The sequence below is a fragment of the Manacus candei genome, unplaced genomic scaffold (genome assembly GCF_025592945.1).
Source record: "Manacus candei isolate 608988 ecotype Guabito, Panama unplaced genomic scaffold, ASM2559294v1 h1tg000045l, whole genome shotgun sequence".
Lineage (NCBI taxonomy): Eukaryota > Metazoa > Chordata > Aves > Passeriformes > Pipridae > Manacus > Manacus candei.
In genome coordinates this window covers 7,909,327-7,936,104 of record NW_026138093.1, presented here as the reverse complement: position 1 = coordinate 7,936,104, position 26,778 = coordinate 7,909,327, and the positions used below count along the sequence as shown (strand labels likewise).

The 26,778-nt window shown below is 50.5% G+C and overlaps 2 protein-coding genes across 2 annotated transcripts in view; both read right to left on the bottom strand.

Annotated features, from left to right (window-relative positions):
- Positions 1-26,778, bottom strand: part of LOC127474810 (uncharacterized) — a 1,039,526-nt gene that overhangs the window by 230,086 nt on the left and 782,662 nt on the right.
- Positions 4,348-7,091, bottom strand: LOC127475011 (B-cell antigen receptor complex-associated protein alpha chain-like). Its single transcript, XM_051796312.1, has 4 exons — positions 6,662-7,091; positions 5,921-6,039; positions 4,565-4,633; positions 4,348-4,458 (listed from the first exon to the last, which is right to left on the bottom strand). Exons 1-4 carry the CDS (start codon positions 7,089-7,091, stop codon positions 4,348-4,350), a joined length of 729 nt encoding a protein of 242 aa, XP_051652272.1.

The window sequence follows — 26,778 nt, the reverse complement described above, 5'->3', positions numbered from 1 at the left end:
CACCTTGGCACCAGCAGTAACTCATCACAGAGAGTGTGCATTGTTTGCATTCTCTGACCATTGTTTAGGTATTGTCAGAGCAGAGCATCCTGCCAGAAATGGCCCCTTGATTCTATGAGGTTCCAAAAACTCTGAGGGTTCCTTTGGTTCCCTGAGGCCCTACGGTGTCACAATGGCTCCTTGATTCCAGGATGTTCCAAAACATCCCAGGGTTCCCTTGGCTCCAAGAGGCTCCCCAGTGTCCCCCCGGCCCCTGGATTCCAGCAGGCCCTGCAGTGTCCCAATGGCCACTGGGTTCCAGGAGCCACAGGAGAGGTGGCCATGTTGTAGAGCCACGAGGAAGGGCTCTGAGCCCCTTTGGGCCCTCTGGGGCCTCCCAGCCCCTGGTTGGGGGGGGGACTGCAAAGACCTGGAACAGTGCTAGACCGGACTAAGTGTCTGTAGTTATGCCAGGAGATGTTTTTCTCCATGGGCACAGAGCAGCAGCCGGCGCTGACCAGAGAAACGGTGGCAGAGAGCCAGGACAGATAAGACCTGAACCGGAGGAGCAACAGAAGCAACATGCAGCACCGCAGAGAATACTCTTGGAAAGGGAGAGAGAGAGAGCCAGTAGCTGAGAGACAGAGTTCTGGGGGTAAGACTGATACCAGACCCCCCCCCAAACTCCTTTGAGATCCCTCTGAGAAAAGAGGGAGATGGACTCCTATTAAGGAGAAGAGTTTTAGACATGCAGCACCGGAGAGAGAGAGAGGAGCTGAGAAGCTCAAAAGATGTCCCGGAGCTGGACCGGGACCGCCAGATGGAATGTGGGGGGAGTTGACCTTGGCTCCCCCCCTTGCACTGCTGCCACGGTGGCAGCCTGAGAGACAGGGCACAGAGGCCCTGCAAGGAGCTGAGTCTCCTGGAGATACCAGACCGTCACGGAGACCCCCCTGTGTCTTCGTGATATGACCGTGGTGATACGACCTTGTCTGGGGTTACGAAGCCCACGGAAGACCCCTCGGTTGGAGGCGATGGGGCCGAGAGAGAGAGGCTTGGATACTCCCTCGTGGATGCTGGCAGAAAGCCAGCCAAAGCTGCTGCATCAATGTGAAGAAGACAGACTGCTGCCTCAGAAGATGCTGCTGTTCAGAGACTGGAAGGGATCTGTCCTTCTTTCCCTCCTGGACTTTTATTTGGAGGGGAGAAGAGATCCGATAATTGTAAATACATATGTCATGGTAGAGATAGTTTGTGATCATGTGTATAATGTGATATGGTATTTATTTGTACAGTCATTGTAATATATTTCCCTTTCCCCCACTTTGAGTCTGGTGTGTTTTGTCTGGAAAAACCCATCTCACATTAGGTTGAGATGTGGGAGGGGGAATGGAGCTAGGGAATTGGATTTTGGGACTATCTCAAACCAGGACACTTTCACACCAGTTGTTCCACCAAAATGCACGTTCATTAAAGAGACAATTCCAAATTACAATAAACCATGTCAGAGACATAATTATGTCATGCTCTGACTGCCAGCGAATTACCCCAATGCCAGCTAAGGAAGGGGTTAATCCCAGGGGCATAACAGCCAATGAAATCTGGCAGACAGACGTTACACATAGAGCTGAATTCGGTAAACTAAAATATGTCCATGTTACAGTAGACACACATTCCAGATACATTAATGCAACAGCACACACAGGAGAAAAAGCCAAAGACGTTATCAGACACTGGCTCAGTTGTTTTGCAATCCTAGGAATTCCAAAAACCATAAAACCCGACAATGGCCCTGCTTATTGTTCTGAAAAAATCAAAACATTTCTCACAGATTGGGGGGTACTCCATTCCATAGGAATACCGCATTCACCCACAGGACAAGCGATTGTAGAAAGAGCTCACCATACACTAAAAGAAATGCTTCAAAGACAAAAAAGAGGGGAGTCGGTATATAGCCCCCAGGAACACTTATGGAAAGCGTCATATGTTCTAAATTTCTTAAACTGTAATGATACAGACCATAGCAGGTATGAACGCCAACACAAAACTCAAATACTTTCATCTTCCAAACCACCAGTTATGATCAAAGATCTAATATCTGGGCAATGGTCAGGACCAGTAGATCTCATAACATGGGGAAGGGGATATGCCTGTGTATCCAAGGGTACCAAATTACAATGGGTCCCTTCTAGATGTGTCAGGCCTTATATCAGCCCTCCAGCACAACAGGAACAACCACCAGAAGAAATAAGTGAAGGATTTGGATTAGAAGAAACATGACCAACAATAGTAAACACATCACACAGAAAAAAAAAAAAAGGGGGAAAAGAGATATGGGTCTGTTCCCTATGTGTGTAAATCTACATTAACATTTCTTTAAAACAGGGAGAATCACAAGCAATAAATGATACAACAGAACCAAAAGAAACATATAAACAGTAACCAATACAGAACCAAAAGAAACACATAAACAGTAACCAATACAGAACCAAAACTCCATGAGTCAAACACAATAAAGGGTTTAAGAATGCATATGTAAGGAGAGAATGAAACGGTGACCACCGGAGTATGAATGAGAAAGTTGAGTGTGTGTGTGAACGCAAGTACACTTTACAGCAAGACGTCTTAAACACTACTTCAAACAGCACCACCTCAGACACAACACCTACAACCCAATACATTTCCCTTTTAAATAAAGATGATGCCATTACACAAAGTCACCCTCAGATAAAAGGTTATCCACACCTACAAACCCTGGGTAATTTGAGATTGCTTGAATATTGCACGAACCAATAAAGTTGTAAACAGTTCAATAAAGGCCTTGTGACGATAGGCCCTGTTTTTTATAATTAGTTGAAATAAGATTGGTTATAATAAGAATGTTAAAAATGTATTGTTTCTCAACTTGTTAATAAAAAGAAGGGGGAGATGTGGCAGGAAGACTGTAACAAGGAACCATGGGAGTTGTGGTCTCCCGGGTTCTCAGACAATACTTGATTGTCATTGGTTAGAAGGTCATGGGACATGTTCAGGCGTGGTATTTAAACCTCGGCAGTTTGAATAAACGGTAATTCTGCTCTGGCACTTGTTCGTGTCTGAGTGGGGTTCGTCCCTTGAACAACACCTCAGATAATGGGAGGGAAATGGGGGGTAATGGGGGGGAAATGGGGGATAATGGGACAGTGAGGGGGAAACAGAAGGATATGCGAGGAAATGGGGAAACATGGAAGGAAAATGAGGGGAAATGGGAAGGAAGTGGGGGGAGAATGAGGGGAAATGGGAGGAATGGGGGAAAATGGGCAAAAATGAGAGATAATGGGGAGAATGGGGTAAATAAGGGAAAATGGGCAAAAATGCGAATTAATGGGGAGAATGGGGTAAACGAGGGAAAATGGAGGAATGGAGGAGAGAGAGGGGGAAATGGGAGAGAATGGGGGGAATTTGTGGGAAATGGGGGTTAATGGAGGATAACGGAGGAAAATGGGAAAAAATAGGGGATAATGGGGTAGAAATGGAGGATAATGGGGTAGAAATGGGGGATAATGAGGGCAAATAATGGGGGGAAATGGGGTAAAATGAGGTGAAATGGGGAAGAAAGGGAGAGAAATGGGAGGGTAATGGGGGAGAGTGAGGGGAAAATGGGGAAAATGAGGGGTAATGGGGAAAAATAGGAGATTATGGGGGATGGTAAGGGGGAAATGGGGGATAAGGAAGAAGAAATGTGGGATAATGGGGCATAATGGGGGAAAATGGTGAATAATAGGGAAAAATGTCAGATAATGAGGGAAAATGGGGAATAATAGGGGAGAAATGTGGGATAATGGGGGAAACGGGGAACAATGGGGAAAAATATGGGATAATGGAGGGAAAAGAAGGGATAATGGTTGAAAATGAGGGGAAATGGGTGTCTGAGAGGAAAAGTGGGGATAATGGGGGGAATGGGGGAAATAAGGGAAAATAGGGGATAAGGGGGGAAAATGGGGGAAATGAGGGAAAACGAGGTAATGAGGAAAATGGGGATAATGAGGGAAAATGGGGGAAATGAGGGAAAATGGGGAAAATAGGGGATGAAGAAGGAAAATGGGGGATAATAGGGGAAAAATGGGGGTCACTACAAGACCCCCCTTCCCATCAGACTCTGAGGCATCTCTGCTCTCACCTGCCTCCCCTTGCTGATTAATTAACCACTCGTTAATTACTAACAAGTAACTAACCCCCCAAAACCCACAGAACCCACAGCAGTTTTATTTTGGGAAGGGTCAGCACGGCCTTGTGTCACCAGAGCAGAGCACTGGGGGGGGCCAAGCAGAGCCAGGGGGTCCCAAACCCCTTCCCGGGGGGTCCCACCCCCCTTTTTCGGGGGGTCCCTCAGGGATTTTCCAGCTGGGAATCGCCGGGGAGGGTCCCCACGTCCTGGTAAATGGGTTGGACCCCCCGGGAAATGTCCTCGTACATCGAACACTCGTCCAGGTTCAGCCCCTGAAAACGAGGAAAGGGGGGGATTCGGGTCGGTTTGGGGGGGTTTAGAGAGTGATAGACCCCCCCCCAGCACGATTTTGGGGCGCGGGGGCCCCCAGAACGTCACCTCGTAGAGGTTTTCCTCCTCGCATGTGGTTTTTTCGGGGTGCAGCAGCTGCTCGTTGGCCCAGCGCTTCTGGGGGGGGGGAACAGGGGGCACGGGGGGGTTTGGAGTGGCCAGGGGGGGTTTAGGGGTGGCCAGGGGGGAAAAAAGGGGGCACAGGGAATTTTTGGGGTGGCCAGGGGGGTTTTGAGGGGCACCAGGGGAGATTTAGGGGTGGTGGGGCGGGGAGGTTGGAAGTACAGGGGGGTTTTGGGGTGGCCGGGGGGGTTTTCTGGGGGCACCAGGGGGGATTTAGGGGTGGCCAGGGGGGGAAAAGAGGGCATAGGGGGGTTTTGGGGTGGCCGGGGGGTGTTTGGGGGGGCTCCAGGGGGGTTTTGGGGTGGCCGGGTGGGGTTTGGAGGCACCAAGGAGGAATTAAGGGGTGACAGGGGAAAACTAGGGGTGGCCGGAGGGGGTTGGGGTGGCCAGGGGGGTTTTGGGGGGCACCAGGGGGATTTAGGGGTGGCCAGGGGGGTTTTGGGGGCACCAGGGGGATTTAGGGGTGGCCAGGGGGGGTTGGGTGTCTCTGGGGAGGACTGGGGGGATTTGGGGATGGCAGGAGGAGGTTGGGGGGAACTGGGGGGGATTTGGGGGGAACTGGGATGTACGGGGGGTGTTGAAGGGGTTTTGGGGCATCCAGGGGGGAATTGGGGGTACCAGGGGGGGGTTGGGGGGTTGGGGAGGATTGAGGTTACCCAGGGGGGGATTTTGGGGGACCCGAGGGGCAATTGGTGTCCCCAGGGTCTCAATTAATGTCCCCAATGTCTCAATTGGTGTCCCCAGTGTCCCATTTACGGGACCCAATGTCCCACCTGGTGTCCCCAGTGTCCCAGCTGGTGTCCCCAGTGTCCAAGTTGGTGTCCCCAATGTCCTAATTAGGTGTCCCCAGTGTCCCAGTTGGTGTCCCCAGTGTCCTATTTAGGGGTCCCAAAGTTCCAGTTGGTGTCCCCAGTGTCCCAACTGGGGGTCCCAGTGTCCAATTGGGGGTCCCAGTGACAGAACTGAGGGTCCCAGTGTCCCAGTTGGTGTCCCCCTGTCCCAGTTGTCCCAGTGTCCCAGTTGGGTGTCCCAGTGTCCCAGTTGGGTGTCCCAGTTGTCCCAGTGTCTCAGTTGGTGTCCCAGTGTCCTAGTTGGTGTCTCAGTGTCCCAGTTGGGTGTCCCAGTTGGTGTCCCAGTGTCCTAGTTGGTGTCTCAGTGTCCCAGTTGGGTGTCCCAGTTGGTGTCCCCCTGTCCCAGTTGTCCCAGTGTCCCAGTTGGTGTCCCAGTGTCCCAGTTGGTGTCCCCCTGCCCCAGCTGTCCCAGTTTGTCCCAGTGTCCCACCCTGAGCAGCAGCAGCAGCCCCGGCCCGGCCGAGCAGAGCAGCAGCAGCACCCCCTGCGCCGTCAGGATCCGGTTCTTGGTGCTCTCCCTCAGCGCCAGGAACGGGGCAGGAACCGGCTCTGTGGGAACGGGACTGGGTAACTGGGAGGGACTGGGTTACACTGGGAGGGACTGGGTATACTGGGAGGGAGTGCAGGGCACTGGGTTATACTGGGAGGGCCTGGGCTATGCTGGGAGGGCACTGGGTTATACTGGGAGGGACTGGAGGGCACTGGGTTATGCTGGGAGGGCACTGGGAGGGACTCAAGAGAGATACTGGGAGTGACTGGGACAGACTGGAGTGGGACTGGAGGGCACTGAGAAGGGCTCAAAGGGGTTACTGGGAATAACTGGGATGGACTGGGGGGCACTGCAGGGCACTGGGATGGACTGGGGGGGCTTGTGGTAGCACTAGGTTATACTGGGAGGGGACTGGGATGGACTGGGTTATACTGGGAGGGGACTAGGATGGACTGGGAAAGACCAGTGACTCAGATGAGACCCCCCAGCCCCCTCGATCCCCCCGAGACCCCCAGGACCCTCCCGAAGGTGCTGCAGGGCTGGGGGGCACTGGGATACCCTTGGAGGGGACTGGGATGGAGGGGGTTAAACCGGGAGGGACTGGGCTATACTGGTACCATGCTGGGGGCACCGGGAGGGGCCGAGTGACCCGGGTGAGACCCCCCCACGTCCCCCACTCACCGAGGACCCTGACGAAGGTGCCGCAGCTCTGGGCCGTCTCCCCCCCGGACTCCACGCGGCAGAAGAAGAGCCCGGAGTCGTTGTGGGACAGTTTGGGGAAGGTCAGGGTGGAGCTTCCCCCCCCTTCCTGCACCGCCCGCTCCATCCGGCGGCCCCCCCGGGTGGCCACCACCTCCTGGGGCCAGGGGCAGCTCCGGGGGACCTCCCCGAGCCCGGGGGGACACGCCTGGAGCCAGGTCAGGGCGGTGTCGGGGGGGCCTCGGAAGTGGCACTCGAGGGTCAGGGGGGTCCCCACGGGCCCCTCGCGGGAGGGGGGCCCCCCCACACCCGGAGCCACCCCCGGGGCGGGGCCGGGGAGCAGGAGAGGCTTGGGGGGCTCCCGGTGGTCACGGTCACGGGGGTCGGCGTCTCGGGGGGCTCCGGGGGTCATGCACGGGGTGCAGCCTTCGGGGGGGGTCTGGGAGCACTGGGAGCCTGCGGGGACAGAGGGGGGGTTAGGGGAGGTCACCAGTGCCCCCCAACCCCCATGGAGGGCGACTGACCCTGAGGGGGTCACTGGGGGTCCCTGTCCCTTCTGGGGGGGGTCTTTGGGAGTTCCCAGAACAGTGAGGGGTCTTTGGGGGTCCCCCAGACCCATCTGAAGGTCATTGGGCCCCCCCCAGCCCCTCCCAGTTCCCCCCCTTCCCCCTCCCAGTTTCGGTTCCCTGTCCCAGTTTGGGAACAGGAAATACTGGTTGGGGTGGCGGGGGACATTTTGACACAGGTGTGGGGGACAAAACCTGATGCTGAGACCCCCTGAGACCCCCCAGACCCAAACCCTGAGACCCCCAAACCCAAATGGAGACCTTGGGATCCCCGAGATCCCCAGATCCAAATCCTGAGCCCCTTGGACCCAAACTGAGCCCCCCTGACCCAAACTGAGCCCCCTAGACCCAAACCCTAAGCCTCCCTGACCCAAACTGAGACCCCCAGACCCAAAACCTGAGATCCCCAGAGCCAAACTGAGACCCCCAGACCCAAAACCTGAGCCCCCCAGACCCAAAACCTGAGATCCCCAGAGCCAAACTGAGACCCCCAGACCCAAATCCTGAGCCCCCCAGACCCAAAAGCTGAGATCCCCAGACCCAAACTAAGACCCCCAGACCCAAGGCCCCCAGACCCAAACTGAGGCCTTGGGACCCCTGAGACCCCCAGACCCAAAGCCTGAGACCCCCTGACCCAAGCTGACACCCCAGAGACCCCTCAGACCCAAACTGAGGCCCCCCCACACCAAAACTGAGACCCCCAGACCCAAATCCTACCTGCGAGGAGCAGTGTTATAAGTGATCTAAAGAAATTTGCTGTTCAAATAAGAAAGAGTTAACAAAGTTCTTATATTGTGTTAACTGCTTTGTTGGAATCACAAGTTAGAGTGTTAGGCAATGCCTAACCACAAGTTCTGTAAGCTGCAAACTGATTAACCACAACACGATGATTTAGCACATTGTACCTTGAAGCTGTTTGTTCTAAGCATATTAATGGGGAGCAATACGGAGGGGTCGGCCACGAGGAGTCTGGGTGATCAACCATCATCCTGATGGAAGTTTCCAGAACCACGGCCTAATAGAGACTAATGACTTTAAAATTATTGGTGGACACCCCTCAACAACGGAGATGGCCCGTGAAAGGAGGAACCAACCCAGAGCTGGCCCGCGAAGAGGGAACCAAGCAGGATGCAGCCCATGAAATCTCCACCAATGGACTGATGACATGACTTTGGGGGGGAGGTGGCAAAGGAGGGTAAAATAAGTGCTGTTTTTGTTCCCCCTTGTGGACTGCGGCAGGAACAGGGGTTTCCTCTGGTCGCCCGGATAGCCGTTTTTGCTTGTTTGTGGCATTAAAAAATCTTTTATACCTTGCAACCTAAATTTAAAGCCTCGTTACCTGTCACAAGGTACAGTTGTTGGAGTAGCCTAGGCACTTCTTCGGCAGGAAGAGTTTTCTGTGGTGGCACCTTTTGTCTGACAGGAATCTTCAGTTGGATTCAATATTTAAAAGGAGGGACCGGCCCTTGCAGCGCAGGACTGAAAAAAGGGAACAGCAGCTCTTTCCACCAGGAAAAAAAGTGTGGAACCTTTGGCTTTGAGGTACAGTTGCTGGGGAAGGCTGGGCACTTTGGCAGGAAGAGCTTTCTGTGGTGGCACCTTTTGTCTGGCACGAATCTTCATTTGGAGTAAATTTTTCAGGAGGTGGGACCGGCTATTAAAGTACAGTGCTGAAAAAAGGAAAGAGCAGCTATTTCCCTAAAAAGAAAAAGTCTGGAACCTCTGGCTTCAGGTGTAGTGGGTGCAGTCTGGGCACTTCTTGGGCAGGAAAAACTTTCTGTGGTGGCACCTTTTGTCTGGCAGGAATCTTCAGTTGGAGAAAATTTTTCAGGAGGTGGGACCGGCCATTGCAGCGCAGGGCAGGAAAAAGGGAACAACAGCTCTTTCCACCAGGAAAAAAAGTCTTGAACCTTAGTCTTTCAGGCGTAGTTGTTCAGGCAGTCTGGGCACTTCTCGGGCAGCAAGAGTTTTCTGCGGTGCTACCATTTCTCTGGCAGGAATCTTTAGTTGGATTCAATTTCTCAGAAGGTGGGACCGGCCATTGCAGCGCAGGACTGAAGAAAGGGAACAGTAGCTCTTTCAACCGGGAAAAAAAGTCTGGAAGCTTTGGCTTTGAGGTGCAGTTGTTGGGGCAGGTTGGGCAATTCATGGGCAAGAACAGTTTTCTGTGGTGGCACCTTTTGTCTGGCAGGAATCTTCATTTCGATTCAACGTTCCAAGAGGTGGGACCGGGCGTTACAGCGCAGAGCTGAAAAAAGGGAACAGCAGCCCCTTCCATCAGGAAAAAAAGTCTGGATCCTTTGGCTTCAGGTGTAGTTGGTGGGGCAGCCTGGGAACTTCTTCGGAGAGAAGTGTTTTCTGTGGTGGCACCTTTTGTCTGGCAGGAATCTTCATTTACATCCCATTTTCCTGGAGGTGGCTCCAGCCATTGCAGAGCAGGGCAGAAAAAAGGGAACAGCAGCTCTTTCCACCAGGAAAAAAAGTCTGGAACCTTTGGCTTCTGGTGCAGTTTTTGGGGCAGCCTGGGCAATTCTTGGGCAGGAAGAGTTTTCTGTAGTGGCACCTTTTGTCTGGAATGAATGTTCATTTGGAGTATATTTTTCAGGAGGTGGGACCGGCCATTGCAGAGCAGGGCTGAAAAAAGGGAACAGTAGTTCTATCCCTAAGGAAAAAAAGTCTGGATCCTTTGGCTTCAGGTGTAGTTGGTGGGGTAGCCTGGGCACTTCTTGAGCACCAAGACCTTTCTGTGGTGGCACCTTTTTTCTGGCAGGAATCTTCAGTTGGAGTAAATTTTTCAGGAGGTGGGACCGGCCATTGCAGCACAGGGTTGAAAAAAGGGAACAGCAGCTCTTTCCCTTAAAAAAAAAGTCTGGATCCGTTGGCTTCAGGTGTAATTGGTGCAGCCTGGGTACTTCTTGGGCAGGAAGAGTTTCTGTGGTGGCACCTTTTGTCTGGCAGGAATCTTCATTTACATTAAATTCTCCAGGATGTGGGACTGCCCTCTGCAGCGCAGAGCTGAAAAAAAGGAACAGCAGCTCTTTCCACCAGGAAAAAAAGTCTGGATCCTTTGGCTTCAGGTGTAGTTGGTGCAGCATGTGCACTTCTTGGGCAGGAAGAGTTTTCTGTGGTGGCACCTTTTGTCTGGCAGGAATCTTCATTTGGATTCAATTTTCCAGGAGGTGGGACCAGCCATTGCAGCGCAGGACTGAAAAAAAGGAACAACAGCTCTTTCCACCAGGAAAAAAGTCTGGAGCCTTTGGCTTCAGGTCTGTTTGCTGGGGCAGGCTGGGTACTTCTTGGGCAGGAACAGTTTTCTGTGGTGGCACCTTTTGTCTGGTAGGAATCTTCAGCTGGATTCAATTTTTTAAACGGTGGGACCGACCATTGCAGCGCATGGCTGAGAAAAGGGAACAGCAGCTCTTTCAACAAGGAAAAAAGTCTGGATCCTTTAGCTTTGAGGTGTATTTGGTGGGGTAGATTGGGTACTTCTTGGCCAGGAAGAGTTTCTGTGGTGGCACCTTTTGTCTGGCAGAAATCTTCAGTTGGATTCAATTTTCCAGGAGGTGGGACCGGCCATTGCAGCGCAGGGCTGAAAAAAGGGAACAACAGCTCTTTCCACCAGGAAAAAAGTCTGGATCCTTTGGCTTCAGGTATATTTGGTGGGGTAGCCTAGGCACTTCTTGGGCAGGAAGAGTTTCTGTGGTGGAACCTTTTGTCTGGCAGGAATCTTCAGTTGGATTCAATTTTCCAGGAGGTGGGACCGGCCATTGCAGCGCAGGGCTGAAAAAAGGGAACAGTAGCTCTTTCCCCCGGTAAAAAAAGTCTGGATCCTTTGGTTTCAGGTGCAGTTTTTGGGGCAGCCTGGGCACTTCTTGGGCAGGAAGAGTTTTCTGTGGTGGCACCTTTTGTCTGACAGGAATCTTCAGTTGGATTCAATTTTTCAGGAGGTGGGACCGGCCATTGCAGCGCAGACATGAAAAAAGGGAACAGCAGCTCTTTCCACCAGGAAAAAAAGTCTGGATCCTTTGGTTTTCAGGTGTAGTTGTTGGGGTAGCCTGGGCAATTCTTGGGTAGGAAGAGTTTTCTGTGGTGGCACCTTTTGTCTGACAGGAATCTTCAGCTGGATTCAATTTTTTGAAAGGTGGGACCGGCCTTTGCAGCGCATGGCAGAAAAAAGGGAACAGTAGCTCTTTCCACAAGGAAAAAAAGTCTGGATCCTTTGGCTTTGAGGTGCAGTTGGTGGGACAGCCTGGGCACATCTTGGGCTAGATGAGTTTTCTGTGGTGGCACCTTTTGTCTGGCAGGAATCTTCATTTACACTAAGTTTTCCAGGAGGTGGGACCGGCCATTGCAGTGCAGGGCTGAAAAAAGGGAACAGCAGCTCTTTCCACCAGGAAAAAAAGTCTGGATCCTTTGGTTTCAGGTGCAGTTTTTGGGCAGCCTGGGCACTTCTTGGGCAGGAAGAACTTTCTGTGGTGGCACCTTTTGTCTGGCAGGAATCTTCAGTTGGATTCAATTTTTCAGGAGGTGGGACCGGCCATTGCAGAGCAGGGCTGAAAAAAGGGAACAGCAGCTCTTTCCACAAGGAAAAAAGTCTGGATCCTTTAGCTTTGAGGTGTATTTGGTGGGGTAGATTGGGCACTTCTTGGCCAGGAAGAGTTTCTGTGGTGGCACCTTTTGTCTGGCAGAAATCTTCAGTTGGATTCAATTTTCCAGGAGGTGGGACCGGCCATTGCAGCGCAGGGCTGAAAAAAGGGAACAACAGCTCTTTCCACCAGGAAAAAAGTCTGGATCCTTTGGCTTCAGGTATATTTGGTGGGGTAGCCTGGGCACTTCTTGGGCAGGAAGAGTTTCCTGTGGTGGCACCTTTTGTCTGGCAGGAATCTTCAGTTGGATCCAATTTTTTAAACAGTGGGACTGGCCATTGCAGCGCATGGCTGAGAAAAGGGAACAGCAGCTCTTTCCACAAGGAAAAAAAGTCTGGATTCTTTGGCTTTAAGGTGCAGTTGGTGGGGCAGCCTGGGCACTTCTTGGGCTAGATGAGTATTCTGTGGTGGCAGCTTTTTTCTGGCAGGAATCTTCATTTACAATAAATTTTCCAAGAGGTGGGACCGGCCATTGCAGCGCAGGGCTGAAAAAAGGGAACAGCAGCTCTTTCCCCAAAGAAAAAAAGTCTGGATCCTTTGGCTTTGAGATGCAGTGGGTGGGGCAGGCTGGGCACTTCTTGGGCTAGATGAGTTTTCTGTGGTGGCACCTTTTGTCTGGCAGGAATCTTCATTTACACTAAGTTTTCCAGGAGGTGGGACCGGCCATTGCAGCGCAGGGCTGAAAAAAGGGAACAGCAGCTCTTTTTCCCGGTAAAAAAAGTCTGGATCCTTTGGTTTCAGGTGCAGTTTTTGGGGCAGCCTGGGCACTTCTTGGGCAGGAAGAGTTTTCTGTGGTGGCACCTTTTGTCTGGCAGGAATCTTCAGTTGGATTCAATTTTTCAGGAGGTGGGACCGGCCATTGCAGCGCAGACATGAAAAAAGGGAACAGCAGCTCTTTCCACCAGGAAAAAAAGTCTGGATCCTTTGGTTTTCAGGTGTAGTTGTTGGGGTAGCCTGGGCAATTCTTGGGTAGGAAGAGCTTTATGTGGTGGCACCTTTTGTCTGACAGGAATCTTCAGCTGGATTCAATTTTTTGAAAGGTGGGACCGGCCATTGCAGCGCATGGCAGAAAAAAGGGAACAGTAGCTCTTTCCACAAGGAAAAAAAGTCTGGATCCTTTGGCTTTGAGGTGCAGTTGGTGGGGCAGCCTGGGCACATCTTGGGCTAGATGAGTTTTCTGTGGTGGCACCTTTTGTCTGGCAGGAATCTTCATTTACAATAAACTTTCCAGGAGGTAGGACCGGCCATTGCAGTGCAGGGCTGAAAAAAGGGAACAGCAGTTCTTTCCACCAGGAAAAAAGTCTGGATCCATTGGCTTCAGGTGTAGTTTGTCCAGGCTGGGCACTTCTTGAGTTGCAAGAGCTTTCTGTGGTGGCACCTTTTGTCTGGCAGGAATCTTCAGTTGGATTCAATTTTTCAGGAGGTGGGACCGGCCATTGCAGCGCAGGACTGAAAAAAGGGAACAACAGTTCTTTCCACCAGGAAAAAAGTCTGGATCCTTTGGCTTCAGGTGTATTTGCTGGGGCAGGCTGGGTACTTCTTCGGCAGGAAGAGTTTTCTGTGGTAGCACCTTTTGTCTGGTAGGAATCTTCAGTTGGATTCAATTTTTTAAAAGGTGGGACCGGCCATTGCAGAGCAGGGCTGAAAAAAGGGAACAGCAGCTCTTTCCACCAGGAAAAAAAGTCTGGATCCTTTGGCTTCAGGTGCAGTTGGTGGGGCAGCCTGGGCACTTCTAGGGCAGGAAGAGTTTTCTGTGGTGGCACCTTTTGTCTGGCAGGAATTTTCAGTTGGAGTAAATTTTTCAGGAGGTGGGACCGGTCATTGCAGCGCAGGACTAAAAAAAGGGAACAGTAGCTCTTTCCCCAAAGAAAAAAAGTCTGGATCCTTTGGCTTTGACATGCAGTGGGTGGGGCAGGCTGGGCACTTCTTGGGCTAGATGAGTTTTCTGTGGTGGCACCTTTTGTCTGGCAGGAATCTTCATTTACACTAAGTTTTCCAGGAGGTGGGACCGGCCATTGCAGCGCAGGGCTGAAAAAAGGGAACAGTAGCTCTTTCCCCAGGTAAAAAAAGTCTGGATCCTTTGGTTTTCAGGTGTAGTTGTTGGGGTAGCCTGGGCAATTCTTGGGTAGGAAGAGTTTTCTGTGGTGGCACCTTTTGTCTGACAGGAATCTTCAGCTGGATTCAATTTTTTGAAAGGTGGGACCGGCCATTGCAGCGCATGGCAGAAAAAAGGGAACAGTAGCTCTTTCCACAAGGAAAAAAAGTCTGGATCCTTTGGCTTTGAGGTGCAGTTGGTGGGACAGCCTGGGCACATCTTGGGCTAGATGAGTTTTCTGTGGTGGCACCTTTTGTCTGGCAGGAATCTTCATTTACAATAAACTTTCCAGGAGGTGGGACCGGCCATTGCAGTGCAGGGCTGAAAAAAGGGAACAGCAGCTCTTTCCACCAGGAAAAAAAGTCTGGATCCTTTGGTTTCAGGTGCAGTTTTTGGGGCAGCCTGGGCACTTCTTGGGCAGGAAGAACTTTCTGTGGTGGCACCTTTTGTCTGGCAGGAATCTTCAGCTGGATTCAATTTTTCAAGAGGTGGGACCGGCCATTGCAGCGCAGGACTGAAAAAAGGGAACAACAGCTCTTTCCACCAGGAAAAAGGTCTGGATCCTTTGGCTTCAGGTGTATTTGCTGGGGCAGGCTGGGTACTTCTTGGGCAGGAAGAGTTTTCTGTGGTAGCACCTTTTGTCTGGTAGGAATCTTCAGCTGGATTCAGATTTTTAAAAGGTGGGACCGGCCATTGTAGAGCAGGGCTGAAAAAAGGGAACAGCAGCTCTTTCCCTAAGGAAAAAAAGTCTGGATCCTTTGGCTTCAGGTGCAGTTGGTGGGGCAGCCTGGGCACTTCTAGGGCAGGAAGAGTTTTCTGTGGTGGCACCTTTTGTCTGGCAGGAATCTTCAGTTGGAGTAAATTTTTCAGGAGGTGGGACCGGTCATTGCAGCGCAGGACTAAAAAAAGGGAACAGCAGCTCTTTCCCCAAAGAAAAAAAGGCAGGATCCTTTGGCTTCAGGTGCAGTTTTTGGGGCAGCCTGGGCACTTCTTGGGCAGGAAGAACTTTCTGTGGTGGCACCTTTTGTCTGGCAGGAATCTTCAGTTGGATTCAATTTTTCAGGAGGTGGGACCGACCATTGCAGCGCAGACATGAAAAAAGGGAACAGCAGCTCTTTCCACCAGGAAAAAAAGTCTGGATCCTTTGGTTTTGAGATGCAGTGGGTGAGGTAGCCTGGGCACTTCTTGGGTAGGAAGAGTTTTCTGTGGTGGCACCTTTTGTCTGACAGGAATCTTCAGTTGGATTCAATTTTTTAAACGGTGGGACTGGCCATTGCAGCGCAGGGCTGAAAAAAGGGAACAGCAGCTCTTTCCCTAAGGAAAAAAAGTCTGGATCCCTTGGCTTTGAGATGCAGTGGGTGGGGCAGCCTGGGCACTTCTTGGGCTAGATGAGTTTTCTGTGGTGGCACCTTTTTTCTGGCAGGAATCTTCAGTTGGATCCAATTTTTTAAACGGTGGGACCGGCCATTGCAGTGCAGGGCTGGAAAAAGGGAACAGCAGCTCTTTCCCTAAGGAAAAAAAGTCTGGATCCTTTGGCTTCAGGTGCAGTTGGTGGGGCAGCCTGGGCACTTCTAGGGCAGGAAGAGTTTTCTGTGGTGGCACCTTTTGTCTGGCAGGAATCTTCAGCTGGAGTAAATTTTTCAGGAGGTGGGACCGGTCATTGCAGCGCAGGACTAAAAAAAGGGAACAGCAGCTCTTTCCCCAAAGAAAAAAAGGCAGGATCCTTTGGCTTCAGGTGCAGTTCTTGGGGCAGTCTGGGCACTTTTTGGGCAGCAAGAGATTCCTGTGGGGGCCCCTTTTGTCTGGCAGGAATCTTCAGTTGGATTCAATTTTCCAGGAGGTGGGACCGGCCATTGCAGAGCAGGACTGAAAAAAGGGAACAACAGCTCTTTCCACCAGGAAAAAAAGTCTGGATCCTTTGGTTTTCAAGTGTAGTTGTTGGGGTAGCCTGAGCACTTCTTGGGCAGGAAGAGTTTTCTGTGGGGGCAACTTTTGTCTGGCAGGAATCTTCAGTTGGAGTAAATTTTTCAGGAGGAGGGACCGGCCATTGCAGCACAGGGTTGAAAAAAGGGAACAGCAGCTCTTTCCCTTAAAAAAAAAGTCTGGATCCGTTGGCTTCAGGTGTAATTGGTGCAGCCTGGGTACTTCTTGGGCAGGAAGAGTTTCTGTGGTGGCACCTTTTGTCTGGCAGGAATCTTCATTTGCATTCAATTTTCCAGGATGTGGGACTGCCCTCTGCAGCGCAGAGCTGAAAAAAAGGAACAGCAGCTCTTTCCACCAGGAAAAAAAGTCTGGATCCATTGGCTTCAGGTGTATTTGGTGGCGTAGGCTGGGTACTTTTTGGGCAGGAAGAGTTTCCTGTGGTGGCACCTTTTGTCTGGCAGGAATCTTCAGTTGGATTCAATTTTTCAGGAGGTGGGACCGGCCATTGTAGAGCAGGGCTGAGAAAAGGGAACAGCAGCTCTTTCCACAAGGAAAAAAGTCTGGATCCTTTAGCTTTGAGGTGTATTTGGTGGGGTAGATTTGGCACTTCTTGGCCAGGAAGAGTTTCTGTGGTGGCACCTTTTGTCTGGCAGGAATCTTCAGTTGGATTCAATTTTTCAGGAGGTGGGACCGGCCATTGCAGCGCAGGACTGAAAAAAGGGAACAACAGCTCTTTCCACCAGGAAAAAAGTCTGGATCCTTTGGCTTCAGGTGTATTTGCTGGGGCAGGCTGGGTACTTCTTCGGCAGGAAGAGTTTTCTGTGGTAACACCTTTTGTCTGGTAGGAATCTTCAGTTGGATTCAATTTTTTAAAAGGTGGGACCGGCCATTGCAGAGCAGGGCTGAAAAAAGGGAACAGCAGCTCTTTCCCTAAGGAAAAAAAGTCTGGATCCTTTGGCTTCAGGTGCAGTTGGTGGGGCAGCCTGGGCACTTCTAGGGCAGGAAGAGTTTTCTGTGGTGGCACCTTTTGTCTGGCAGGAATCTTCAGTTGGATTCAATTTTTCAGGAGGTGGGACCGGTCATTGCAGCGCAGGACTAAAAAAAGGGAACAGCAGCTCTTTCCCCAAAGAAAAAAAGTCTGGATCCTTTGGTTTCAGGTGCAGTTTTTGGGGCAGCCTGGGCACTTCTTGGGCAGGAAGAGTTTTCTGTGGTGGCATCTTTTGTCTGGCAGGAATCTTCAGTTGGAGTAAATTTTTCAGGAGGTGGGACCGGTCATTGCAGCGCAGGACTAAAAAAAGGGAACAGCAGCTCTTTCCCCAAAGAAAAAAAGGCAGGATCCTTTGGCTTCAGGTTTAGTTGGTACAGCCTGGGTACTTCTTGGCCAGGAAGAGTTTCTGTGGTGGCACCTTTTGTCTGGCAGGAATCTTCAGTAGGATTCAATTTTCCAGGAGGTGGGACCGGCCATTGCAGCGCAGGACTGAAAAAAGGGAACAACAGCTCTTTCCACCAGGAAAAAAAGTCTGGATCCTTTGGTTTTCAGGTGTAGTTGTTGGGGTAGCCTGGGCAATTCTTGGGTAGGAAGAGCTTTATGTGGTGGCACCTTTTGTCTGACAGGAATCTTCAGCTGGATTCAATTTTTTGAAAGGTGGGACCGGCCATTGCAGCGCATGGCAGAAAAAAGGGAACAGTAGCTCTTTCCACAAGGAAAAAAAGTCTGGATCCTTTGGCTTTGAGGTGCAGTTGGTGGGACAGCCTGGGCACATCTTGGGCTAGATGAGTTTTCTGTGGTGGCACCTTTTGTCTGGCAGGAATCTTCATTTACAATAAACTTTCCAGGAGGTGGGACCGGCCATTGCAGTGCAGGGCTGAAAAAAGGGAACAGCAGCTCTTTCCACCAGGAAAAAAAGTCTGGATCCTTTGGTTTCAGGTGTATTTGCTGGGGCAGGCTGGGTACTTCTTGGGCAGGAAGAGTTTTTAGTGGTAGCACCTTTTGTCTGGTAGGAATCTTCAGCTGGATTCAATTTTTTAAAAGGTGGGACCGGCCATTGCAGAGCAGGGCTGAAAAAAGGGAACAGCAGCTCTTTCCCTAAGGAAAAAAAGTCTGGATCCTTTGGCTTCAGGTGCAGTTGGTGGGGCAGCCTGGGCACTTCTAGGGCAGGAAGAGTTTTCTGTGGTGGCACCTTTTGTCTGGCAGGAATCTTCAGTTGGATTCAATTTTTCAGGAGGTGGGACCGGTCATTGCAGCGCAGGACTAAAAAAAGGGAACAGCAGCTCTTTCCCCAAAGAAAAAAAGGCAGGATCCTTTGGCTTCAGGTGCAGTTTTTGGGGCAGCCTGGGCACTTCTTGGGCAGGAAGAACTTTCTGTGGTGGCACCTTTTGTCTGGCAGGAATCTTCAGTTGGATTCAATTTTTTAAAAGGTGGGACCGGCCATTGCAGCGCAGACATGAAAAAAGGGAACAGCAGCTCATTCCACCAGGAAAAAAAGTCTGGATCCTTTGGTTTTGAGATGCAGTGGGTGAGGTAGCCTGGGCACTTCTTGGGCAGGAAGAGTTTTCTGTGGTGGCACCTTTTGTCTGACAGGAATCTTCAGTTGGATTCAATTTTTTAAATGGTGGGACCGGCCATTGCAGTGCAGGGCTGAAAAAAGGGAACAGCAGCTCTTTCCCTAAGGAAAAAAAGTCTGGATCCTTTGGCTTCAGGTGCAGTTGGTGGGGCAGCCTGGGCACTTCTAGGGCAGGAAGAGTTTTCTGTGGTAGCACCTTTTGTCTGGCAGGAATCTTCAGTTGGAGTAAATTTTTCAGGAGGTGGGACCGGTCATTGCAGCGCAGCACTGAAAAAAGGGAACAGCAGCTCTTTCCCCAAAGAAAAAAAGGCAGGATCCTTTGGCTTCAGGTTTAGTTGGTACAGCCTGGGTACTTCTTGGCCAGGAAGAGTTTCTGTGGTGGCAGCTTTTGTCTGGCAGGAATCTTCAGTTGGATTCAATTTTCCAGGAGGTGGGACCGGCCATTGCAGAGCAGGACTGAAAAAAGGGAACAACAGCTCTTTCCACCAGGAAAAAAAGTCTGGATCCTTTGGTTTTCAAGTGTAGTTGTTGGGGTAGCCTGGGCACTTCTTGGGCAGGAAGAGTTTTCTGTGGTGGCACCTTTTGTCTGGCAGGAATCTTCAGTTGGAGTAAATTTTTCAGGAGGTGGGACCGGCCATTGCAGCACAGGGTTGAAAAAAGGGAACAGCAGCTCTTTCCCTTAAAAAAAAAGTCTGGATCCGTTGGCTTCAGGTGTAATTGGTGCAGCCTGGGTACTTCTTGGGCAGGAAGAGTTTCTGTGGTGGCACCTTTTGTCTGGCAGGAATCTTCATTTACATTAAATTCTCCAGGATGTGGGACTGCCCTCTGCAGCGCAGAGCTGAAAAAAAGGAACAGCAGCTCTTTCCACCAGGAAAAAAAGTCTGGATCCTTTGGCTTCAGGTGTAGTTGGTGCAGCATGTGCACTTCTTGGGCAGGAAGAGTTTTCTGTGGTGGCACCTTTTGTCTGGCAGGAATATTCAGTTGGATTCAATTTTTCAGGAGGTGGGACCGGCCATTGCAGAGCAGGGCTGAAAAAAGGGAACAACAGCTCCTTCCACAAGGAAAAAAAGTCTGGATCCATTGGCTTCAGGTGTATTTGGTGGCGTAGGCTGGGTACTTTTTGGGCAGGAAGAGTTTCCTGTGGTGGCACCTTTTGTCTGGCAGGAATCTTCAGTTGGATTCAATTTTTCAGGAGGTGGGACCAGCCATTTCAGGGCAGGACTGAAAAAAAGGAACAACAGCTCTTTCCACCAGGAAAAAAGTCCGGAGCCTTTGGCTTCAGGTCTGTTTGCTGGGGCAGGCTGGGTACTTCTTGGGCAGGAACAGTTTTCTGTGGTGGCACCTTTTGTCTGGCAGGAATCTTCAGTTGGATTCCATTTTTTAAACGGTGGGACCGGCCATTGCAGCGCATGGCTGAGAAAAGGGAACAGCAGTTCTTTCCACAAGGAAAAAAGTCTGGATCCTTTAGCTTTGAGGTGTATTTGGTGGGGTAGATTGGGCACTTCTTGGCCAGGAAGAGTTTCTGTGGTGGCACCTTTTGTCTGGCAGAAATCTTCAGTTGGATTCAATTTTCCAGGAGGTGGGACCGGCCATTGCAGCGCAGGACTGAAAAAAGGGAACAACAGCTCTTTCCACCAGGAAAAAAGTATGGATCCTTTGGTTTTGAGGTGTAGTCGGTGGGGCAGCCTGGGCACTTCTTGGGCAGGAAGAGTTTCCTGTGGTGGCACCTTTTGTCTGGCAGGAATCTTCATTTACAATAAACTTTCCAGGAGGTGGGACCGGCCATTGCAGTGCAGGGCTGAAAAAAGGGAACAGCAGCTCTTTCCACCAGGAAAAAAGTCTGGATCCATTGGCTTCAGGTGTAGTTTGTCCAGGCTGGGCACTTGTTGAGCTGCAAGAGCTTTCTGTGGTGGCACCTTTTGTCTGGCAGGAATCTTCAGTTGGATTCAATTTTTCAGGAGGTGGGACCGGCCATTGCAGCGCAGGACTGAAAAAAGGGAACAGCAGCTCTTTCCACCAGGAAAAAAGTCTGGATCCTTTGGCTTCAGGTGTATTTGCTGGGGCAGGCTGGGTACTTCTTGGGCAGGAAGAGTTTTCTGTGGTAGCACCTTTTGTCTGGTAGGAATCTTCAGTTGGATTCAATTTTCCAGGAGGTGGGACCGGTCATTGCAGAGCAGGGCTGAAAAAAGGGAACAGCAGCTCTTTCCCTAAGGAAAAAAAGTCTGGATCCTTTGGCTTCAGGTTTAGTTGGTACAGCCTGGGTACTTCTTGGGCAGGAAGAGTTTTCTGTGGTAGCACCTTTTGTCTGGCAGGAATCTTCAGTTGGATTCAATTTTTCAGGAGGTGGGACCGGTCATTGCAGCGCAGGACTAAAAAAAGGGAACAGCAGCTCTTTCCCCAAAGAAAAAAAGGCAGGATCCTTTGGCTTCAGGTTTAGTTGGTACAGCCTGGGTACTTCTTGGCCAGGAAGAGTTTCTGTGGTGGCACCTTTTGTCTAGGAGGAATCTTCATTTGCATTCAATTTTCCAGGAGGTTGGACCGGCCATTGCAGCGCAGGTCTGAAAAAAGAGAACAGCAGCTCTTCACACCAGGAAAAACTCTGGAAGCTTTGGCTTCAGGTGTAGTTTGTGCAGCCTGGGAACTTCTTGGGAAGGAAGAGTTTTCTGTGGTGGCACCTTTTTTCTGGCAGGAATCTTCAGTAGGATTCAGTTTTTAAAAAGGTGGGACTGGAGATTGCAGCGCAGGGCAGAAAAAACGGAACAGCAGCTCTTTCCCTAAGGAAAAAAAGTCTGGATCCTTTGGCTTCAGGAGTAGTTGGTGGGGCAGCCTGGGCACTTCTTGGGCAGCAAGAGTTTTTTGTAGCGGCAAATTTTGTCTGGCAGGAATATTCATTTGGATTAAATTTTTCACGAGGTGGGACCGGCCATTGCAGAGCAGGCCTGAAAAACGGGAACAGCAGCTCTTCACACCAGGAAAAAATCTGGAAGCTTTGGCTTCAGGTGTAGTTTGTGCAGCCTGGGAACTTCTTGGGAAGGAAGAGTTTTTTGTGGCGGCACCTTTTGTCTGGCAGGAATCTTCATTTAGAGTAAATTTTTCAGGAGGTGGGACGAGCCATTGTAGCAGGGCTGAAAAAGGGGAACAGCAGCTCTTTCACCCAGGGAAAAAAGTCTGGATCTTTTGGCGTCAGGTGCAGTTCTTGGGGCAGCCTGGGCACTTCTTGGGGAACAAGAACTTTCTGTGGTGGCACCTTTTGTCTGGCAGGAATCTTCATTTGGATTCAATTTTCCAGGAGGTGGGACCGGCCATTGCAGAGCAGGGCTGAAAAAAGGGAACAGCAGCTCTTTCCACCAGGAAAAAAGTCTGGAAGCTTTGCCTTTGAGGTGAAGTTGGTGGGGCAGCCTGGGCACTTCTGGGGCAGCAAAGACCTTTCTGTGGTGGCACCATTTCTCTGGCAGGAATCTTTAGTTGGATTCAATTTCTCAGGAGGTGGGACCGGCATTACAGAACAGGACTGAAAAAAGGGAACAGCAGCTCTAGCCACCAGGAAAAAATTCTGGAAGCTTTGTCTTTGAGGTGTAGATTTTGGGACAGCCTGGGCACTTCTTGGGCAGCAAAGACCTTTCTGTGGTGGCACCTTTTCTCTGGCAGGAATCTTCATTTGGATTCAATTTTCCAGGAGGTGGGGCCGGCCATTGCAGCGCAGAGCTTAAAAAAGGGAAAAGCAGCTCTTTCCACCAGGAAAAAATCTGGAAGCTTTGACTTCAGGTGTAGTTTGTGCAGCCTGGAAACTTCTTGGGAAGGTAGAGTTTTTTGTGGTAGCACCTTTTCTCTGGCAGGAATCTTCATTTGGATTAAATTTTTTAAAAGGTGGGACCGGGCATTGCAGAGCAGGGTAGAAAAAAGGAACAGCAGCTCTTTCCACCAGGAAAAAAAGTCTGGAAGCTTTGTCATGGAGGTGCAGTTGTTGGGGTAGCCTGGGCACTTCTTGGGCAGGAAGAGCTTTCTGTGGTGGCGCCTTTTGTCTGGCAGGAATCTTCATCTGGAGTAAAGTTTTCTGGAGGTGGGACCGGCCATTGCAGCACAGCACTGAAAAAAGGGAACAGCAGCTCTTTCCACCAGGAAAAAAAGTCTGGATCCTTTGGTTTTGAGGTGTAGTTGGTGGGGCAGCCTGGGCACTTCTGGGGCAGCAAGAGATTCCTGTAGTGGCACCTTTTGTCTAGGAGGAATCTTCATTTGCATTCAATTTTCCAGGAGGTTGGACCGGCCATTGCAGCGCAGGTCTGAAAAAAGAGAACAGCAGCTCTTCACACCAGGAAAAACTCTGGAAGCTTTGGCTTCAGGTGTAGTTTGTGCAGCCTGGGAACTTCTTGGGAAGGAAGAGTTTTTTGTGGCGGCACCTTTTGTCTGGCAGGAATCTTCATTTAGAGTAAATTTTTCAGGAGATGGGACGAGCCATTGTAGCAGGGCTGAAAAAAGGGAACAGCAGCTCTTTCACCCAGGGAAAAAAGTCTGGATCTTTTGGCGTCAGGTGCAGTTCTTGGGGCAGCCTGGGCACTTCTTGGGGAACAAGAACTTTCTGTGGTGGTACCTTTTGTCTGGCAGGAATCTTCATTTGGATTCAATTTTCCAGGAGGTGGGACCGGCCATTGCAGAGCAGGGCTGAAAAAAGGGAACAGCAGCTCTTTCCACCAGGAAAAAAGTCTGGAAGCTTTGCCTTTGAGGTGAAGTTGGTGGGGCAGCCTGGGCACTTCTGGGGCAGCAAAGACCTTTCTGTGGTGGCACCATTTCTCTGGCAGGAATCTTTAGTTGGATTCAATTTCTCAGGAGGTGGGACCGGCATTACAGAACAGGACTGAAAAAAGGGAACAGCAGCTCTAGCCACCAGGAAAAAATTCTGGAAGCTTTGTCTTTGAGGTGTAGATTTTGGGACAGCCTGGGCACTTCTTGGGTAGCAAAGACCTTTCTGTAGTGGCACCTTTTCTCTGGCAGGAATCTTCATTTGGATTCAATTTTCCAGGAGGTGGGGCCGGCCATTGCAGCGCAGAGCTTAAAAAAGGGAAAAGCAGCTCTTTCCACCAGGAAAAAATCTGGAAGCTTTGACTTCAGGTGTAGTTTGTGCAGCCTGGAAACTTCTTGGGAAGGTAGAGTTTTTTGTGGTAGCACCTTTTGTCTGGCAGGAATCTTCATTTGGATTCAATTTTTTAAAAGGTGGGACCGGTCATTGCAGAGCAGGGTAGAAAAAAGGAACAGCAGCTCTTTCCACAAGGAAAAAAAGTCTGGAAGCTTTGTCATGGAGGTGCAGTTGTTGGGGTAGCCTGGGCACTTCTTGGGCAGGAAGAGCTTTCTGTGGTGGCGCCTTTTGTCTGGCAGGAATCTTCATCTGGAGTAAAGTTTTCTGGAGGTGGGACCGGCCATTGCAGCACAGCACTGAAAAAAGGGAACAGCAGCTCTTTCTACCAGGAAAAAAAGTCTGGATCCTTTGGTTTTGAGGTGTAGTCGGTGGGGCAGCCTGGGCACTTCTTGGGCAGCAAGAGATTCCTGTAGTGGCACCTTTTGTCTAGGAGGAATCTTCATTTGCATTCAATTTTCCAGGAGGTGGGACCGGCCATTGCAGCGCAGGTCTGAAAAAAGGGAACAGCAGCTCTTTCCACCAGGAAAAAATCTGGAAGCTTTAGCTTCAGGTGTAGTTTGTGCAGCCTGGGAACTTCTTGGGAAGGAAGAGTTTTTTGTGGCGTCACCTTTTGTCTGGCAGGAATCTTCATTTAGAGTAAATTTTTCAGGAGGTGGGACAAGCCATTGCAGCAGGGCTGAAAAAAGGGAACAGCAGCTCTTTCCACCAGGGAAAAAAGTCTGGATCTTTTGACGTCAGGTGCAGTTCTTGGGGCAGCCTGGGAACTTCTTGGGCATCAAGACCTTTCTGTGGTGGCACCTTTTGTCTGGCAGGAATCTTCATCTGGAGTAAAGTTTTCTGGAGGTGGGACCGGCCATTGCAGCGCAGGACTGAAAAAAGGGAACAGCAGCTCTTTCCCTGAGGAAAAAAAGTCTGGATCCTTTGGCTTCAGGTGTAGTTGTTGCAGCCTGGGTACTTCTTGGGATAGATGAGTTTTCTGTGGTGGCACCTTTTTTCTGGCAGGAATCTTCAGTAGGATTCAGTTTTTAAAAAGGTGGGACTGGAGATTGCAGCGCAGGGCAGGAAAAACGGAACAGCAGCTCTTTCCCTAAGGAAAAAAAGTCTGGATCCTTTGGCTTCAGGAGTAGTTGGTGGGGCAGCCTGGGCACTTCTTGGGCAGCAAGAGTTTTTTGTAGCGGCAAATTTTGTCTGGCAGGAATATTCATTTGGATTAAATTTTTCACAAGGTGGGACCGGCCATTGCAGAGCAGGCCTGAAAAACGGGAACAGCAGCTCTTCACACCAGGAAAAAATCTGGAAGCTTTGGCTTCAGGTGTAGTTTGTGCAGCCTGGGAACTTCTTGGGAAGGAAGAGTTTTTTGTGGCGGCACCTTTTGTCTGTCAGGAATCTTCATTTAGAGTAAATTTTTCAGGAGGTGGGACGAGCCATTGTAGCAGGGCTGAAAAAAGGGAACAGCAGCTCTTTCACCCAGGGAAAAAAGTCTGGATCTTTTGGCGTCAGGTGCAGTTCTTGGGGCAGCCTGGGCACTTCTTGGGGAACAAGAACTTTCTGTGGTGGCACCTTTTGTCTGGCAGGAATCTTCATTTGCATTCAATTTTTTACAAGGTGGGACTGGCCATTGCAGTGCAGGGCTGAAAAAAGGGAACAGCAGCTCTTTCCCTGAGGAAAAAAAGTCTGGATCCTTTGGTTTTGAGGTGTAGTTGGTGGGGCAGCCTGGGCACTTCTTGGGCAGCAAGAGATTCCTGTGGTGGCACCTTTTGTCTGGCAGGAATCTTCATTTGGAGTAAATTTTCCAGGAGGTGGGACCGGCCATTGAAGAGCAGGTCTGGAAAAAGGGAACTGCAGCTCTTTCCACCAGGAAAAAAGTCTGGAAGCTTTGGCTTCAGGTGAAGTTGGTGGGGCAGCCTGGGCACTTCTGGGGCAGCAAAGACCTTTCTATGGTGGCACCTTTTGTCTGGCAGGAATCTTCATTTGGATTCAATTTTCCAGGAGGTGGGGCCGGCCATTGCAGCGCAGAGCTTAAAAAAGGGAAAAGCAGCTCTTTCCACCAGGAAAAAATCTGGAAGCTTTGACTTCAGGTGTAGTTTGTGCAGCCTGGAAACTTCTTGGGAAGGTAGAGTTTTTTGTGGTAGCACCTTTTGTCTGGCAGGAATCTTCATTTGGATTCAATTTTTTAAAAGGTGGGACCGGTCATTGCAGAGCAGGGTAGAAAAAAGGAACAGCAGCTCTTTCCACAAGGAAAAAAAGTCTGGAAGCTTTGTCATGGAGGTGCAGTTGTTGGGGTAGCCTGGGCACTTCTTGGGCAGGAAGAGCTTTCTGTGGTGGCGCCTTTTGTCTGGCAGGAATCTTCATCTGGAGTAAAGTTTTCTGGAGGTGGGACCGGCCATTGCAGCACAGCACTGAAAAAAGGGAACAGCAGCTCTTTCTACCAGGAAAAAAAGTCTGGATCCTTTGGTTTTGAGGTGTAGTCGGTGGGGCAGCCTGGGTACTTCTTGGGCAGCAAGAGATTCCTGTAGTGGCACCTTTTGTCTAGGAGGAATCTTCATTTGCATTCAATTTTCCAGGAGGTGGGACCGGCCATTGCAGCGCAGGTCTGAAAAAAGGGAACAGCAGCTCTTTCCACCAGGAAAAAATCTGGAAGCTTTGGCTTCAGGTGTAGTTGTTGCAGCCTGGGTACTTCTTGGGATAGATGAGTTTTCTGTGGTGGCACCTTTTTTCTGGCAGGAATCTTCAGTAGGATTCAGTTTTTAAAAAGGTGGGACTGGAGATTGCAGCGCAGGGCAGAAAAAACGGAACAGCAGCTCTTTCCCTAAGGAAAAAATGTCTGGATCCTTTGGCTTCAGGAGTAGTTGGTGGGGCAGCCTGGGCACTTCTTGGGCAGCAAGAGTTTTTTGTAGCGGCAAATTTTGTCTGGCAGGAATATTCATTTGGATTAAATTTTTCACGAGGTGGGACCGGCCATTGCAGAGCAGGCCTGAAAAACGGGAACAGCAGCTCTTCCCACCAGGAAAAAATCTGGAAGCTTTGGCTTCAGGTGTAGTTTGTGCAGCCTGGGAACTTCTTGGGAAGGAAGAGTTTTTTGTGGTGGCACCTTTTGTCTGGCAGGAATCTTCATTTAGAGTAAATTTTTCAGGAGGTGGGACGAGCCATTGTAGCAGGGCTGAAAAAGGGGAA